General features: G+C 38.0%; 1 protein-coding gene across 5 annotated transcripts in view; it reads left to right on the top strand.

Moving 5' to 3' along the window:
* Positions 1–18,438, top strand: part of GLRA2 (glycine receptor alpha 2) — a 139,127-nt gene that overhangs the window by 29,848 nt on the left and 90,841 nt on the right. For all 5 annotated transcript variants that reach the window (XM_074906941.1, XM_074906923.1, XM_074906932.1 and 2 more), the window contains exons 4-7: positions 456–679; positions 13,616–13,698; positions 14,904–15,041; positions 17,675–17,889. In XM_074906941.1, coding sequence (XP_074763042.1) covers positions 456–679; positions 13,616–13,698; positions 14,904–15,041; positions 17,675–17,889 — 660 coding nt within the window. The remainder of the gene's footprint in view (positions 1–455; positions 680–13,615; positions 13,699–14,903; positions 15,042–17,674; positions 17,890–18,438) is intronic.

The following is an 18,438-nucleotide window of genomic DNA, read 5'->3' as shown; positions in this document are numbered from 1 at the left end:
TTAATTTCTTCTATACAAATCTGGCTTCACTGGAATTAGCAACCATTCATGAGTACATTAGATATAATTGATTTACATATTGGAAGCAATTTATTTAAATTAGTAGTTTTATAGATTCTTTGTTGAATTTGTATATATCTAGCTGCAATGCTTTTTTGATTTTCTAAGTACCTCTGAGTTACTCCATAGCATTTGAAAGAGGGTTATATTTAATATTGGAGGTTGAAGTTAATATTTTTTTCATCACTGAAGTAATTTTGATTTGGAAAACATACCAGTTGTGTTTGTTTGGTTCAATACAGCATTTAGACTGCTTTATTTTCAAATGACAACTCTTATGTTCAAAGGATAACATAAATGTTTGCTGTAATGCTGATAGAGCATAAAGAAAGCTAAAGTGGGCTTCCAGTTTTAGTAAGTGGCTTATTAACCTTTTTTACATGGCATTTCTGTAGGATTACAGAGTGAACATTTTTTTGAGACAGCAGTGGAACGACTCACGTCTGGCTTACAGTGAATATCCTGATGATTCCCTCGATTTGGATCCTTCTATGTTGGACTCTATTTGGAAGCCAGATTTATTCTTTGCCAATGAGAAGGGAGCAAACTTCCATGATGTCACAACAGACAACAAGTTGCTGAGGATTTCTAAAACTGGAAAAGTGTTGTACAGTATCAGGTAAACAATTTATTTTTTTTTCTCTTTGTCTTCTTTCCACTCACTCCCTGTTTTTCTGGATGTAACTATGCTTACAGAACATACTGTACATATTTAATTTTTTGTTGTCCCATCTGTACAATTGAAATGACACTTAATCATACTAGGGTAGAATGAAAATTTGCATATATTCCTTTGCTAAGCTTTTACTTTTTGCAAAATAGTCTGTAAGCAGCACAGCAGTACTTAGTCTTGTTGGAAACTTGAGACTGTCTAAAACTGTAATGGTATGCCTCAGTAATTCCCATTAGTATTAGCTCAATCACTGCTCTTACAAAGAGAAGAAACCAACTCCTCAGTAGTTTGTGGGTTGCAATTTAAAAGTAAGGGGGTATTTTAAATGACTGCTCAACACCTTAAGTAAAAACATGTTTGAAATGCAATAAATTTGACATGCCAGTCACTGGGTAATCGCATTTATCTATTCACATTTTAAAATAATTGGAATTACGGAAAATGTTTTTTAATACTAAGTGCATTGAAGTGTGTGTCATGTGACTGCATTTAGGCTGAATTAATAAAGACTGACAAAACATGATTTTATACGACCTGATGAAATGGTACATATGCAGAGAATCAGAATTGCGTTGCACAGGCATAAAAAGCAGCAAATAATCTGCAGTATTTATTTGACATTCAGTTTTCTGTGCCTCATTAGTTGCTTAGCATAGTTATTTAAAGATGTAAACCACTGCATTATTGCTCTTACGTTTGTTTTTAAAAAGTTAATTACGGTGTTTTATTTGTTCCTGGGAATGCTTGTCAGCTTATGCCTTTCTTGCATTGTGGAAAGTAAACATGATAGTATTTAACAGGTTGCTTAGTGAATTTATTCACCTGTAAGGCTGATTGGTTTAGAAGGTAGTTGTTTCTGACTAGACATTCTGTTTGTGACCTGCATTTTCATTAAGGGATTATTATTGATCCAGGTTCAGGACAGCTGTGTTCTTTAGGATGCTTAAAAAATTAAATAATAACACGGCACTTTCCTTCATTTACTTCATCCTTGTAAAAATTCCTTGATAAGATCCCAGTAAAGTTTGCATGGATTAAGCAGGGTAGAAAATAAATGTTTATGGAGCAAGGTTTCAAATTAGCATACCTGAACAGTTTGAAAAGAATAACAGGATACAAAGATGAAAGTAGTACTAACAGAGTGATATCGCTGTCACTATGCTGTCACTTACAAATATTTCTTGTTTCACCCTGGGAAAGAAATTAATTCATCTGTTTGTTTGAATGACATCAGACACCATCTTATTGAAGGCAACAGTGCAGTTGGTTGTTGTTCTAAAGGCAAATGGATAATTTTCCTGACATTTGTCCGTGCAGGATAAGTAATATTTTGAGCTGTTATATCACTTTTGTAAAATTCCCACACCCAAATGCAAATTAATCTGAAGCAGAGTAAGTAGTATTCCAATTGAAGTACTAAGCAAAACTCATTGTTTCTCATTCGTATCACACAACAGTAACAGAAGTTTGCCTGGTGCCTCTAACATGGTATATAATTTTTTAGTACCTTACAGTGAAGAAAACTTTCCAGGGTATGGATACTTGAAGTCAGAATTAATTAGAAAAGCTAGGTTTTATTCTTTAGATACCAGGCTAGATGAATCTGTGTGTTGCCAGTTTTAGTTGTGCAAGGATGCTGCCATTTTCACTACTGCACCAAAAGCACTTTGCCTGACATCATGATATTTAACATTTAGCATTTAATGTGCTGTAAATGTTTAAAGCACTTCACAAACATGTCTGAGAAATAGTGATGTAGGCTGTTTTGTGGTATTTCCAAATTTAATAAAATCAAGGTCAAGTTAATCTCACATAAACTGCTCTCTGAATAAAGTGAGGTTCGAACTGCTCCTAGTAATTCATGGGTAAGAAGCAAGGTGTGTGTACTATATGACAATGGTATTCCTCTTCCCTGTACACTGCACTGAAAACATGGAAATATGCTACACAGGAGGGACAACTGCCTTATGCTGTTAAACACTGTCAGAAGCCAATCCTGCCCTTTCTGAAAAGAATTTGGAAGGTCACCTAGAACTAGATCTCAGACACAAGACACTTGGTATAAGATATGGGTGCTCAGATAAGTCATGGAAATGGGGGTCTGGCTCATGTGTTACTTCCACTGCAGTGTTTAGTTCTGGGAATTATCTCACCCCATGGTAAGCATGAGGCTCTTCCTCCTTCTCTCAGTGAGGGATAAGTCATCCAGCGTTTACTGATGATGGTAGGGAAGAGGTAGATTTCCATCACAGTTTATCTTAGAATAATTAGTTATGACGCTTATGTCTGCAGACTCCTAGATCTGTATTTAATTCTCTGGAAGCTGTTATAGAAAATAGATCCAGAGCTGTTGATTGTCGATGTACACACCTATGAATCATGTAAGCTTAGGAGTACAAACCTGTTTTTAGATATTTGTTGCATGCTCAAATGACTACCTTGGTATTTGTTTTGATTTCAGATAGCATGCTAAACATACTATATAGAACCTGAGGCTCTGTATCTGGATAACTCATCTGAACCTTTGGGTACTGCAGGGTGAACTAGAACCTTGTGGAGGCTCAATATGCTATTGCCACTGGACACGTAACAACAGCTCTTAGAGGTGCATGTATTTTGAGAAGTCAGCAGTTAGAGAAAAGTTATATTCAGCAAACAACTACACTTTAGTCAAGATCAGTCTCAGTTGCACTCTTTGAGCTGTGAAACAGTTAAATAGCTATAACTTTTATTTTTAAGTCCTCTGGAGAGAGCAGTCAACAAGAGGAGTTTGTTATAGCAGCATTCAATAAAATTAGCTTAAGATGTGCATATTTTCTATGCTGGAAAAACAATGAGGGTTAAAAGCAGAACCTACATAATGTCATCCCTAGATGTCTGTGACTCATCCGCTCCCAAGCCTTGAATGATCTCTGCATGGATTGGATTTTGTGCAGGGTTATGCACTTTGAAGGAGTCGCGGTGCTCTGTGATGATACCGAGAATCCTCCTCCTGGCACTCACATTCTGTATGACACCTGAATTTTTCATTGCATACACTGCTTCACTGATTTTATGTTCCAGAGGCAAGGATTGTACCTTCTCTGGCCCATTGTGGACACCTGGGACATCAGGAAAATTTTGAAAATAACCTCACAGGAAGCTTCACATTCTCTCCAAGCCACCCATTTGTGCTACCTGATTCCCACAGACTCATTTCAGCCTGCCAGCCAGCTCAGAATATTAGCATCTGCCAAAAAGCTTATTTTAGCAAAGTGATAGAAACTGGAATGGTTTTATTTAAGGTTCAGGGATTTTTTTTCTGCATTAATTGCCTCCCTCTCTCTTTAATATTTTCAGCGTGTCTCAGCCATATAAGCTTGATACAGAAGGTGATATAACTCAACGGTAATATTGATCCATAGCATTGAACCTAGAATATATTGGTCAGTAAGGTAAAGAGGCTATAACTTCTTTTTTTTTTTTTTTTTTTAATCTGCTGCTCCAGAAAACACTCCCAATTGTCTGATAAGGTTGTAGAGCTGTGCTCTGAAATGTAGTGCCAGGCGTTTAGCCAGAAAGAGCTACAAAGCAGATTACTTCATATTTTTAAAATATGCAAAGATTTTAGAAGGTGTTGCATAATTTGACAAGAGAGACGCTTGGAATTCTAGGGAGGATATTTGTGCAAATTCACAAATGACATTTCTCACCCCATTTTTGTTATTCTGTTCAAAGAATTTCCTCAAGTCTTTCAGACTATCTTTTTCTGTCTTTGTTTATTGTCACAGTGAAAGAAATGTTACAGTTAGGTAGAAAAGTAGTTTTTCATGGTTTCAGCTCTTGACCTAGATTTAATTGTTAAATGTTATTATGGATGAAGGTAGAGTGTCTGCTAGAGAGCAGTACTGTGCTGTTAGGGCACCACGAAGCAGAGAAAATTCAAGCTATTAGATTGCTCGATAGTTGTGCAGCTGGAGGTGATTACTAGTCCCTCTATTCGGCAACAAGTAGCTGAGAGGGTGAGTTGGCACATCCAGAAGCCCTCACCTGCTTATGCAACCAAAGAGAAGTATCTGTGAAAACAGCACATTTATTTGCAGTTCTGTCTTCTGTGCCGGCTACCTTACTCAGGAGTTTCCAAAATCAACTCTTTCTAGTGTGGTCATAGTGCTGAGTGACAGAGCACTGAGTCGACTCCCCTCTGCATCAGCACTGTCTCCTACACCATTTTGGGTTATATTATGAGTTACGACAACCATATCCCTCATGTAAATCATCAAAAGTAATCTATAGCACTTTTATAATTCAGCTTTTCTGAGTGAAACTTATGTGTTTTGTAGTCTCCTCTATAGTTGTATTCTTTGCCCTGTGGGAAAGAAATACAAAGCAGATGAAGGAAATACATAGGTAACACTCTTAGTAACACTGCAATAGATGATTCATAGGGCAAAAAGTCTGCTATCCTTCTGAACTATTCTGTTTTGAAACAAGATCAGATCTTAGATTTTTACGTGGCTACTACAGAACATGTTGCCATATTACAGTAAAGTCAGGTGTGGGTTTTCTAACAATTTTGGGGTACAGACCTTATCAGCTATATGGTAATGAATCTCCATTTACACCTGATGAGATCATTGCATGTAAATCATCCATGGCATGGCACAGTCTAGCCTAACAGAGTGGTAGAAAATGTCATGTTATGTTCTACAGCTCTGTGTGCATCCTGCTCTTTAATTTGATGGCTTCAATTTTATTTTACAATCTAACATTGGGATTTAAGAGGATTTGGACTTTACCAGCAGAATTGTCTTTCCATGTGACAGGTTAGCAGAGGGGGGAGCAGAGAGACTGTTATCATGATTGACATGGCTGCTTACTATGTAGGTACCCCTTTCTCCAACTTCACACAATCATATTCATTGTCTTAACTCCTATCAGGATAATACTCATATTGAGAACATGGGGATTTTCCATTGGAAGTTAATCTCAATCAGCACAGGAATGTTTTCATAGAAAACTATTTAGTTCTCCCACTGGCAATCTACACACAGTCCCATGCTCGCTGCCTTGACTTTCCAAAAGCATAAAATGTCTTGACATATCTCTAAGTAAATTTTCCATATTTAAAACAAGCCAAAACCTTGAAGAATAATCAATGCAGAAATTCTAACTGAAATAGAGCACATCTCTAAATAAGTTTTGGGTTTGACAGGTATTATATATTGTAGGCGGAAACCTTATAGACATTATATAAATAGTACTAGAATCACTAAACTTTATTAAACTGAACAATGTTACTGGGACATGATGACTTCCCAAATTGTGGATGCATGCTATGTAAATCCAGATATTTTGAAAATTTGTCTTCCCATGGGCATTATTACAATAATAACAGTGGTTTCAGAGGCTAAAATGTTGTAGCCTTTTGTGGGACAAGAACCAGTTCTCATTATGACCGAACCAATGTCCTTGGATTATCATTAGCTGTCCACTTTTCACCTGTTCTTTTTCTTTCCTTCTTGCCCTACACCTGCCTCTCCTTCCATCCTCACTACCCTTCCTTTAGGGGTCTTTTAATTAAATGGCCTGAGCTTCTTCTCATCCTTTGGAATGGTTTCCTAACTCTCTCTTAAATGCACCCTCCCATCACCCACTCCCTTCTTTCTCATTCCCTCCCAATCTACAAATTCAGACTGAGGATCTATCCCTGGGTTTCCAATACTTTTATTTTTCTGTTGTATCTAAAGTACTTGTTTTGCATAACAAATAATAAAATCTAATAAATAAATAATAAAGCCTAATGCGGGTACTTTGTTATATAACTAGCACAGCTATTGTCAAAACCCCATTGACTGTCTTACTTCGGGAAAGAATAATTTACATTTTAATGACACAAAATTAGTTGCTCTTTCACTTCATAAGGAATTTAAAGCAAATGAACATTATATCTGAATGGACATTATATCTGAATAGGTACTGCCTTACTTCTGCCTCTGATACCATGCATGTCTCCAGCTGACACACAAGAGCACTGGAGGTGAGGTAAATCCAAACACAACAGAAGAGCTACTTAGACTGAAGGACAATGCTGCGAGGAGGACAAATGGCTCTGAACTGGTGATAAGTAAACTTAAAATGGAAGTTATAACGTTTCCAGACATACAGACCATGAATCCCTAGAGCAATATTTTCAACAGAAACGGGAGACACACACACACACTCACACACACACACACAGAGTAAATGTCATTAAATGAACCTTGACCATTTTTGAAAGGCATTGGATGATGTTACTATGTGTGATAGCAGACGACCAGATTTGATGTTCCAAGATGCTGCTTCTATAGCCCTATGTTCATGTGTCTCAACTAAAAAGGAAGACTTTGTTCTAACTGAAAAAGTGGGAAATGCTGCTGGAGACCAATTTGTACACATAAAGTTGCTCTTGGCTGACAGGATCAAAAAATATTGGCAGGTGGTTACTTCTGGATGTCTATGCCAATGGGATAGTTGCATAGCCAAGACACAGATCTGTGTACCTGCTTTCCTTATGGGTAATAGCAATGCCTGTCCTTGATTGCTAGTGACCAATCACTCCATTTACCCATTGAACTTGAACCGGAGAAGTTAAAGGTTAGGTGTAAAATGATATAGGTGAGGGAGCCCTTTCTAAATGGTACAAAAAAGCATGTTTTCCTGGAAGATGCTCCCAGGGATGAAGGTCTTTTGCCAATTATTTTGCAATATATGGCTTAGAACAAATATGTCATCATGCCAGGAGGAAAGCAAAACCATACAAAACGCACACTGCAGGAAAATTAAGGTAGAAAATGACACAGGAGAAAGGAGAGATGAAATACTGTTCTTCATGGCAAGGAAGCAGGTGGTTACAGAATTTAACTGTTACATGAAATCATACTTGAATTTAATTTCATACATTTGCTTGAGCAATAATTGGAAAATCATTTACTGGCAGCTCGTGTGCTGGCATTGTGTATCTACAGACAATGATTGCATTACAATGAGAAGTGGGATGCCTGTAATGAGAAATCCACCACCCTGCTCCGTGCCAGCTCCTGTGTTGTTAAGCAGTACATGATGCAAAGCAAAGCACTGGAGGGAGTGAGAACATGCTCATAAACAGCAGTACGCGAAACTCCAGCCTACATCTCACATTTTGCCATAGCAGAGAAGGCTCCACGTCTCCTCTAAGCTCACGTTCAGCCCATTCTCATCTAACAGAAATGAAGCTGCAGAACATGACAAATATTAGAGAGGAATTCCAGGACTCCTCAAAAATAAGGGAAAAAGCAGACAGTTTGACTGTTCCATTTAACAGGACAAAACCTGTAGACTGTGAAAATTACCAGAATTGACATTCAAAATGATGAGTCAGGTCCCTGAAAAAATAATGAGATAGACTACAAAATGAAAAGCCCTTTAAAAGAAGAATGTCACTGGGAATTATTTTTTTGGCCTTCTGATACATGGACAGTGTGTGTGCCCTTCTTTCAGGCACAGATCACCCAAGAGAGAAGGAATATAAGGAGATTTTAGATTCTCCTCCCTGTTTCAGTGCCACTAGCCTGAATGGCATTTGCTCCTGTGTCATGCAAAGCTGTCATGGTTGCTGTGCAACTCCATCTTCCCTGCCAGTTTAACGGGAAACTTTGTCTGCTTGCTTAGGTAATATTTTAATGTTATTTCAGCAGCTGTAAGGATCAGGAAATTAATCTTCCAAAGAAAATGTACTGCTAAAAATATTTTTATCTTTAGTGTCATCTTGGAGCTTTAAGAAAAATACCAGGAATCTTGCAATTTTTGATAGCATTTTAGAATTTACAATACTGAAAAAAAACATCCCACTTGACTCGCTAAACCCAGCTTTGAGGGCTTTGCACATGTGTTAGGCTTTTCATACATAGCCAGTGTTAGCAGTGACCATCCATGTACTACTTTTGTTCTTGTATTTGCACCATAAAATCCTAGACTGTGAAGTCTCCTTTCCCAACAGCTGAGGTACAGATGGGTGTAGTGTGAAAGAATGGAGGGATAAGAATAGAAACAAAATGCTATTTTTGATACCATACCCACTCATGATGAGGCATTTGTTGCAGCATGCTTGTGAGGAGATCATCATGCTTTTTCTGGAGACAGAAGGGACTTATACCCTTATCTCCAGGGCTATTTAAATTCACAACAGTGTTTCTATACTTAAAAAGACTGACCCCAGTTATTTATCATTAGAAAAAACTCTAAGAAAAAGGTGTTGTTCTGTAACCCACTCACAAACCGCCACTCTTGCAGGATAATTAATTAAAATTATATTCCCTTGTCTTCAGATACCTCATATTGTGATCCACAGGGCCTTTCTCTTGTGGGATCAGTGTCTTCCTCCAGGGCAAGAGTTATCTCTTAGATCAAGGGAAGTTTTGCGTAAGGCGCAACACATCAGTCTAAGGAGTGATAGTTGCTTGTAAAGAAGATGTAGGTTAGAACACAGTTTAATGGTTGCTGCAGATTAGGTAATATGTCAAATCCCAGTTAAAATGCGATATCCTTTTAAATGTATAAAAAAGCAAATCTTGGATTATGTAACATGTAAACACAATTCCCTAAGGGTTTAATACAATGCTAGCAGTTTTTTACTTCAGTTTTGTGTTGCAGACCATTCACAAGCAGTCTGCATGTGTCGTACTCTGAAGCATTTTTGCAGTGCTGTGAGATTATTAAAGAAGCAGTATGATGGTGATGAGCATCCACTTTCAAACCTAAGAGAAAGAATGATATTGGAGACCATCTTGAGAATTGTTTACAAACCTTTAACTCCTACTGAAATTTATTCGCATTAAAGGGCCTTACCCTTCACTGATGGTGCTGCTTTGGGGATTAGGTGTCAAAGAGTGGACTGACCTCAAGACTTAATACCCCAAAGAGAGGTGGGGTTGGGATATGGCAGGAAGTGAGCAACAGGCAAGGGAGGGGGAAAGGGTACAAGGACAGACTAGGATGCAAAGAAAGAGGCTGGGCTCTAAGTCATGTGGACGTCTCTGGGAGGGATATAGGCTAGACGGGCAGACGTAGGAGGATGTAGGAAAAGTATGTCCATGGCCAGAGAAAGGACAGGACAGGGGTGGGAATGCAAAGAATGAATAAGAATCAAGGTGTCTCAGCCCCACCACTGAACTCAGGACTTGATTACACTGCATGTGAATACCTCTGAGCTCCCTTGGCTGCACATGTGTGTCACACCCCTCCACTGGCTTTTCGTCAGAGGGTGATGGCTGGCTACAGCAGCTGTAGTTAGGGCAGTAGTAGTGCCTGTGCTGAAGTCTGCTGCTGGCCTATCTGAGGGCATGACTGCTCCCACCTGGAGAAAACACTGACCTTGCAGAACAATGTGTGTCAGCTGTTAAAGATCACCGGCGTGGCAGTTTCTGATTAATAACATGTTGTCAGGCTATTTATTTTTTCTCATGGGATGTCTTATTCTGGATTCTGTGACAAAGGAGATCACAACCTGCAGGATGTTTGTCTTTCTGCCTGCAGAAGTAGGAAATGCAGACCTCTGAATCATACTGTAAGGGGGTTTCTGGGGTGATCAGAAACAAAAGATATTGAGCTGGGGTGGGAAGAGAGACAGGTCCTCAGGCCCAAGTCTGAGTGATTTCTCAGGACACTCTGGTGAAACCAGGGGATGAAGGAGCAGTGTTTGAATGAAATGATCAGTGAAGAAATCCTGACCATGCCCACTGAGCTTTGAAGATATTTAAAGTATCAGCAGATGCTGCTTGGAATGACTTACGTAGTGTTGAGGGAATCCTCAGGAAGAGAATCCAGAGCTTAAGACAGGCAATACTGCTCTGGAGTACTTGGATTAGAGCCCTGCCTCTGCCACAGCATTGGTCAGCTGCTTCTCCTTTCAGCTTTAGAGATTGTTCATAAAACACTTCCTATCAGTGTTTTATGGTGCTATGCTGCCAAATATGTTGTTTATGCTTCTCAAATGCCTTGGTGGCGGGGTGCCTGAAAAATAAAACAATTATATAGCAATTTATTCTGTTTTATTAACGATTAAAGTATTTATCAATGTAATTGCCGGTTAAACTTGCACTTTGCACCGTATCTCCAGGGGTCTTTCTTGAATTTACCAAGTGTGAGACATTCATTTTTCTGAAATATTTTCTGTCAATGACACTGTTATTATAGGCAATGTGGGTAGCTATATCTACCTAACACTTTCCATTTCTGATACTGTTTCCTTATTAATGTAAATATACAAGTAGTGACACAGCAACTGGGTTCAAAAACATTTGCAGGATCATACTTTTACTGAAAAAGAGTGTGCTGTTATAAATTGACCTCCACCATGCATTTCAGTGAAGCTACTTCAGACTCCAGCAGCTGAACTTTTAACTTGTTGAAAATCATGGATTTGTGGACAATAGCAGGCAATGAATGTTGGGTTCAACACTTGCATTATTCCTAGTAAAAGTGATTACAGAGGTGAAGATGTTAACTATGAATGGCTACTTCACCGAGATGAACAACAATAGAGGTAAAGCTGTAAGGGCATGATCTCTTGAGCTAGCCTCATCAATACAGTGAATAGAAATTTGTTTCCATTTTTCAGGGTGAGAAGAATTTAGTTTTCCTGAAAGACACCATTGGTTAGAAAGAGAAAGAAGAAATGTCAACCTTTTTGTGAATCTACATAATGCATATTTTCTCAGCTCACCTCCAGGAAAAAAAAAAAAATCATCTACCTAGTATTAGTGGAGATAGATCAATTTTTCCCCGTGAGGCTTAAAAGCCGCAAATAGATGTATTTGTTTTCTCATGAGTTTGATATTAGACTAACAAGAGACCCTCTTGGCTGTGTATGAAGTCAAAACCCTAAATTCATTGAGGTTTGGGGGGAGCAGAAAGGGATGAAAGGGGAAGGAAACAAAGTCAGTGTGCAGTCCACACCTGACAGTGAGTAAAATTTGATCTGAGACGTGGACAGGCTGTGCCTACTTCAATGAATACAAACAAATGACATATTTAGAAAGGCTGCATTTGTGTAATGGCATGTTTGAAATGAACTTAAAACATTTAAGCCATATTTAGAAAATGACTGAAAAGAAGGAAGAGAGTTTGATATAGCGACATTTCAGGAAAAAAGGCAGAAACAGTCTATTGTTAATAATGGGGATTAGCAATTTAATTAGCTCAGTCTTTAATGCCGGAAATTACCTAGTAAAAATGAGACTAGTTAATATTTGCAGGGCACTTAAAATATTTAAATGAGTAAAGGGCAGATTTTCAATGACATTTATATGTCTACTAGATACAATTTTTTCTCTAGATGATTTTTTTTTTTTTTTTTTTTTAATGCTTATGCTATTTGCTCCCAAAGGTCAAATGGAAGTTTATTTACTATGGAGGTGTTGAGAGGACTACCGGGGGCTTTTATTCATCTCAGTGCACTTCACTGCCATAGACAACTGATCTCTAATTTCCTGATAATTATGATCTTGCACACTGAAGACTGTGACAAGAGGAAAATAATGTGACCTTCTCTGGGTAGCCTATGAGTAACCAAAAGCAGTGATGTTGAATGTGAATTTTGATCAGACTAAGACATTTTTGATCTCGGTTACCTAAATATCATTTTCTTGTCATAGTGATTTGGTGACAGCAGGGCTAGAAGGCTCGGTCAGGTCATCTCCAGAAATTCATATGGTGAAGAAATAGACTGAAAGAGCTTGAATCGGCTGTATGTGGTGAGAAGCACAAAATCACTGTGGGACACAGAGCTTAGTGAAGTGTTTCTCAATAGAGATCATATTTGTCTGTGGGACAACATACTTTCAAGGTTAGCAGCTGACCTGTGGGTTCACTGACATAATTAAAAGATTATTCTCATTGTACTGTGTTAACGTTTCAGTGTACCTTCAAACCACACAATCTAGTTCATGTCCTTGATGGTAAATGACCACAGAGGTTTTTATTTATTTGCTTTCTTTGTATGAAAGTTTGTTTTGTGCTGAAGGTAATCTGAAATAAAAATGTACTCTTTTTATATGATTTAAACAAAAATCTTAACAATTCTGTTTTTCAAAGCAGTTAGTTGTAATTATGTCATCCCGGTATCTTGGTTTGTTAAAAACAGTTTCTTCTCACACAAAAAAAGAAATAAAGCAGAGGTTAAGTCTTGAAACAGATTTCAATCAAATGTGAAAAAGCAAAATGAACTAAAAAAAAAAGACAAAAACATTAAGAATATTGCCATACAAGTAAAATTATGCTTTATCTGGGACAATAACAACTGAAAAATTAAAAAGAGAAATTTAGTTTGGATGATAATGTTCCTTTAGGCTTACTTTCTTCTATCTGCACTCTGTCTTTTAAAGCTATGTGATTCTAGCTTATACTGTATGGGGTTTTTTCTTCCTTTTAACGGCTAAGCAGTAAGAATGAAGGGTTGAAAATGGGCCTCATACACAACAGAAGCACTCTCTGTTGAAAAAAAACAGTGGTTGTTACTTCCTTTGCTTTTCCAAAACAAATCTTAAGAATGTGTGTGCCATGATTTTTTGCTTTTCAGCTTTTGCTTTATTTGGATTCAGTATTATACATAAAACATTCACTGGTACATTAGTGGAGAGTATTTCTTGCTGTCCTGATGTTGTCTTCTCTGTTCTGCTCAGGCAACACAGCCAGCGAGCACCTGGTTTGCTTACATGCTCCGTCTTCACAGCTCTTATGTCCTTAAAAGCTCAGAGGGGAGAGTGAGCCCAGCCTCTGAGGTGTTAATATTTGGTCTTGATCCTTTAAACTCTAAATATGGGGCTTTGGATAAAACCTGTATTTTTCTAACAATAGCTTCTTTTCCCTCCCCCCTTCCAATTTTAGGCTTACTTTAACCTTATCCTGTCCCATGGACTTGAAGAATTTTCCTATGGATGTACAGACATGTACAATGCAGCTAGAGAGCTGTGAGTGTCCAATTGTTTTATCTCTTGAAGAACAAGATTTTACCATAACATTTAGTGGTTAAATAGTATCTACATTTTTGTATTTATGTGGTGAGACTCAATATTCCTATTTTGTAAGGGAAAACTACGGAGGAATAGTGCTTTAACTGTCTGCCACTGCACTGTGCAGGTCCGCTGTCTCTGTGCTATTGCTGCTCTCTACCCTTTCCACCTCGTGGGGCACATCACCTCACCTGTGAGGGCTGCATCACTTCCAGGGATAACCACAGTGATGCTGTGCAGGACAGCTTACTAAACCTCAGGAAAATAAGAGCGATTAGTACACAGTGAGGGATCGGCTATGTCTGGTTGAGACGTGCTATGGTCTTTTGAAAAATGGAAGCAACGTACCTGATGAAGCAGAGGTCCGATAAGTATTCTTATGCTGGTAAGCTAAACGGCCAAGGAGTGTACTTGGGTACCAGCACACACCTGTCCGTACCAAGTAGCTGTCAGCACACACCGTGACACCGTTTTGACTTGTACCAGGTAATAATCAGTCAAAACCAGGAGTGGCTCAGATAATGGCATGTGGCAGCAATCGTTCCCAATAGTCATTAGGTACCAAGACACCATGGGTTTTTTTGTGGGGATGGGAGAACGGGTATAGCTGTATGGGTATATGCTGTGAGCTACCACCTGCCTTTGTGCCCAGAGAACAGCCACAGTTTATTTAATTTACCCATAAAGATGTAGACATTGCAGTCAAAAAGATGCTTTAGTGAGCTGAAGCCCTTCTTCTCTCACCACACCTCTCAGTGATAGGTTCACAGGTTTACGAAAGCTGCCTTTTCCTTTTTGGTAAGGGCTCAGCATTCTGCAGTCTAGAAATCCTTGTTTTGTTGGTGCATGACAACTCCATCATCAAAGGATGATGAAAATAAAGCAAAATGCAGGCTGGTACATAGACACAGAGAAATGTCATTTCGGTTGTAAGCAGTATCCTTGATGGGCCAGTAAAATTATTTTTTAGTGGCAAACTAGGGCAGTATTTTAGAACACAATGATGTTATTTGCTCTTAACAGAGTAATAGTGCAGTAATTGTGACAGGTAACTAACAGTGATAGTGCTGTTGTTAATCAGACAGTTGAAAAATATAATAGTATTTGCTTTTGATGTTTTTCAGTCAGCTACCATCTAACAAACTCTGATTTCTTTATTGTAGTTGGCTATACTATGAACGATCTGATATTTGAGTGGCTAAGTGATGGACCTGTGCAGGTTGCAGAGGGTTTAACCTTGCCACAGTTTATTTTGAAAGAAGATAAAGAACTTGGCTATTGCACAAAACATTACAACACTGGTGAGCATTATTCTATTTTTTCTGTTAATTGCTCTAATGGTATCTATTGTCAATTTGTAAAGGGAAAATATGAGTAAAATGAAAAAAAAATTGAAATTAAAATTTGATTCAGCCACACTTATTTTTAAATCTGAAAAAAATGACTTATTTTTGTTTGAAAGATTTTATTTCAAAATTTCCTTTAATTTCATTAAAGATATTCTAATATACATATTCTAATATTCTTTAAATTGTTAAGGAGTTTTAAATCTTAAAGAAATTATTAAGAAATCTAGAGTTTTTGATTTCCCTAAAATGAAACTTTGTAAACAAACCAAATCTTTTCTTAAATCCTTGAATTTCTTAAATTCATCACTTTTAAAGTACTGATTTCTCTGAACTTCATTTATTTCTCCAGCATATCAAATCACCAAATTTGAAAGAACAATGCTTTCATTGCTGATCTGAATAGTGTACAGAAATTAAATGTTGCGAAATTAAATGTTTGTCTAGCACTCTAATGTTCTTGTATTCACTATTTGGATGTTTCGAATGCTGTGTTTTCTATCTTTAGCTTTACAGAGCGGAAAGGACTCTGTTAAAATTTTGATTTAGCTGCTTGGAGTTTATTTAATAGGGACAGCATTTAGAGAACGGTTTGCTGGGTGCTTGCTGGGATTAGATATAATCCTTCTCATCTAAAATAGCTTTTTCATCGTTTCAGTGTAAGAGCCAATCTGGTTGCGTCAAATGCATTTGTTTCACTCTGTGAAATAACACAACATGAGAGGTTCTGCCTTTGCCAGAAATGAAGTCGCATTCATTTCTTGTGAAAATAAATTATTTTTTCTAATTTTTATAAACACAACTTCTCATTTTGGGGCCCAAAGTGCCAAGGGAGGAAAACTTTGTGATTCCATATTTCAAGACCAGTGGAAAGGGGAACTGCTGTTCCTTCTTTTCTTACACTTAAAGGGCATAATTGAGGGTAAATTCCAACAGACAGATCTTGCCCATTTTTAATTTTGTTGATATAAAGTTTAGCCATTTCCCACCATGTGACTCAAACTCTGAATAACTGAGTTCATCTGCTTTTCTAATTACTGTCAGGTAACCACTTCACAGAGTCAAACACTGAAAGTAAGAGAGGAAGAGAGCATGGTCAATAGGTTCCTTGTACACCCAGGAAGATTCCCCACAAAGGGTAAAAATGCCAATGCATAGCTCCCATTACATGTAGTTAAACAAAATAAATGTGTAGTTACCAAAAGTTGAAAGTGTGTAGCCTGGCAAAGGGAACTGAAAAGCAGTATTCAGACAAAATCAACTGTTGTCTACTGGCATCCACATTGCTCTCTTCTCTGTAGTATGCTTCTTCAGGTTTGGTGTAAAATTAAAATGTGGATAAAAGCTGTTTTATTTGGCCTTCTCCAACCTACACTGTCCATGTTGTGCCACAGGAACCTGGAGAGCATTCAAGAAATTGGGCTACTCTTATGCCATTGCTGCCACACGTGGCCACTCTACCCCTTTCAAATCTCTTTCTGCATGGGCAGACTGGTCAACATCAGTCACTATCCAGATCTCAGAGTCTGCCTTCAGGTCCAGTCATTCATTCTAGAACTTCTGTTCTGCCAGAATATATTGTTCAGTTCTTCTCCCCTCCTCTCTTTGTCAAACAGCCTCTGCACTGTCATTTGTGCCAACTCTTACACCCTGCGGTTCAGCTCTTTAGACTAGCAGAAAAATATATGTACATTAAAAAAAGGAGCAGAAAATATAGTTTACCCTTATAAGGATGAAAGACAAACAGTGCATCTTGACCAACCAACACAAAAAGGGTCCTCTGAAACCATTGTCATGACTCTTCAGGAATGACAGACTGTCTTGTACTCAGGTTAGTCAGCCTTGAGTGAGAGCCTCCACAGTTCCTAAACCACAGCAATCTGCACAGCAGCACAGAGGGACTGGATTAGTAGCTGATGAGCTGTTGCAGCTCAGGACTCTGCATCCCTCAGTGCATGACTAGCTTTGCTGTCAGGCAATAGTAAACTTCTGTCCTCTGCTACCCCTGCGGAGAAGCTGTCTATTGTTTAAAGAACTACTCACCTCCCACAAGAGATTTTTGTGGGTTTCCTGGAGTTAGACTTCTTGCAAAATTCAGAGTAGGTTTTGAGTTAATTCTGCTGCAAGACGTAATCCACAGACACAGGCAAATGACATGGCCAGAATGAGAAGGCGTGTGATTCTAAGACTATAAAACTAGTTTACAATTTGTCTGTTTAAGTATGATTGCTTAATCTCATGTCATTAAAAAAGCAAAATGCTGTCCCCTTTTAATACTAAACATTAGATTCAAGTAAAGCAAAATCTCATTAAATTCTGAGTAAAGAAATTTTATATTATATGTTCTGGAGGTGGAACAACCATGTTAATGTTTGTTTTCTCAATTAATGTGAAGAATTGGGCACAGTCTGCTTCAGGGGCCCCATGCGTCCCTCCAAGCTAGTGTGCAACAAATGGCTGGCTTGCCTTTGTGTATCAGGACCTGCTTATAATCTTGCACTAGGAAACAGGCCACACATCTATCTTATGTTCAGAAAATAAGATAAAAACGTGCAAAAAGCATTTATGAAAGTAATTTCGTGTTCTAGGAAAGTTTACATGCATTGAAGTCAAGTTTCATTTGGAGCGTCAGATGGGATACTATTTAATCCAGATGTACATTCCTAGCCTGCTGATTGTCATTTTGTCCTGGGTTTCTTTCTGGATCAACATGGATGCAGCTCCAGCTAGAGTCGCACTGGGTATCACTACAGTTTTGACAATGACTACGCAAAGCTCAGGATCGAGAGCTTCCCTCCCAAAAGTAAGGAAATTATTTTGTACCGCCGATTTGTTGTTAACAAGAACAATTTGTACTACTTTTTGAAGCTTCTGAAAGATCTCTATAAATATGCATCAGATGAGGGTACATGAGAAAGGGGTAACAGTGTGATGTTCAACTGTTGCAATACCCTTGCATTTGAATTAAGGCACATTTCTGCTGGTTTGCAGGATGGCTGGAGAGTTCAACAATATGGATTTTTAATGAGTTTCTACTATATTTGACACTTAGTTTTCAGCATTTAGAAGCCAGGTTTCTGAAGTATTTAGATACCTGACTGGATATCTGAAAGCACTTTCATGAAAATTGGACATTCCATCCAACTGAGGACTTTATAAACTGTATCTGGTCTTTTCTGGACTATTACACTCTCAAAATATCCTGATGGTTCTAGATATGGCACTTAGTCCAATGGGCATATAAATATACATAAATATATATATGTATATATAAAATGCATATATATAACATGTATACACCTAGAAGGCTTATTTGGAGAATCTTTCCAATGAGTAACTGCTTGATGGCAGA

This window comes from Athene noctua, chromosome 1, assembly GCF_965140245.1.
Source record: "Athene noctua chromosome 1, bAthNoc1.hap1.1, whole genome shotgun sequence".
NCBI lineage: Eukaryota > Metazoa > Chordata > Aves > Strigiformes > Strigidae > Athene > Athene noctua.
The sequence above is the reverse complement of the archived record's forward strand: the minus strand, read 5'-3'. Positions and strand labels throughout refer to the sequence as shown.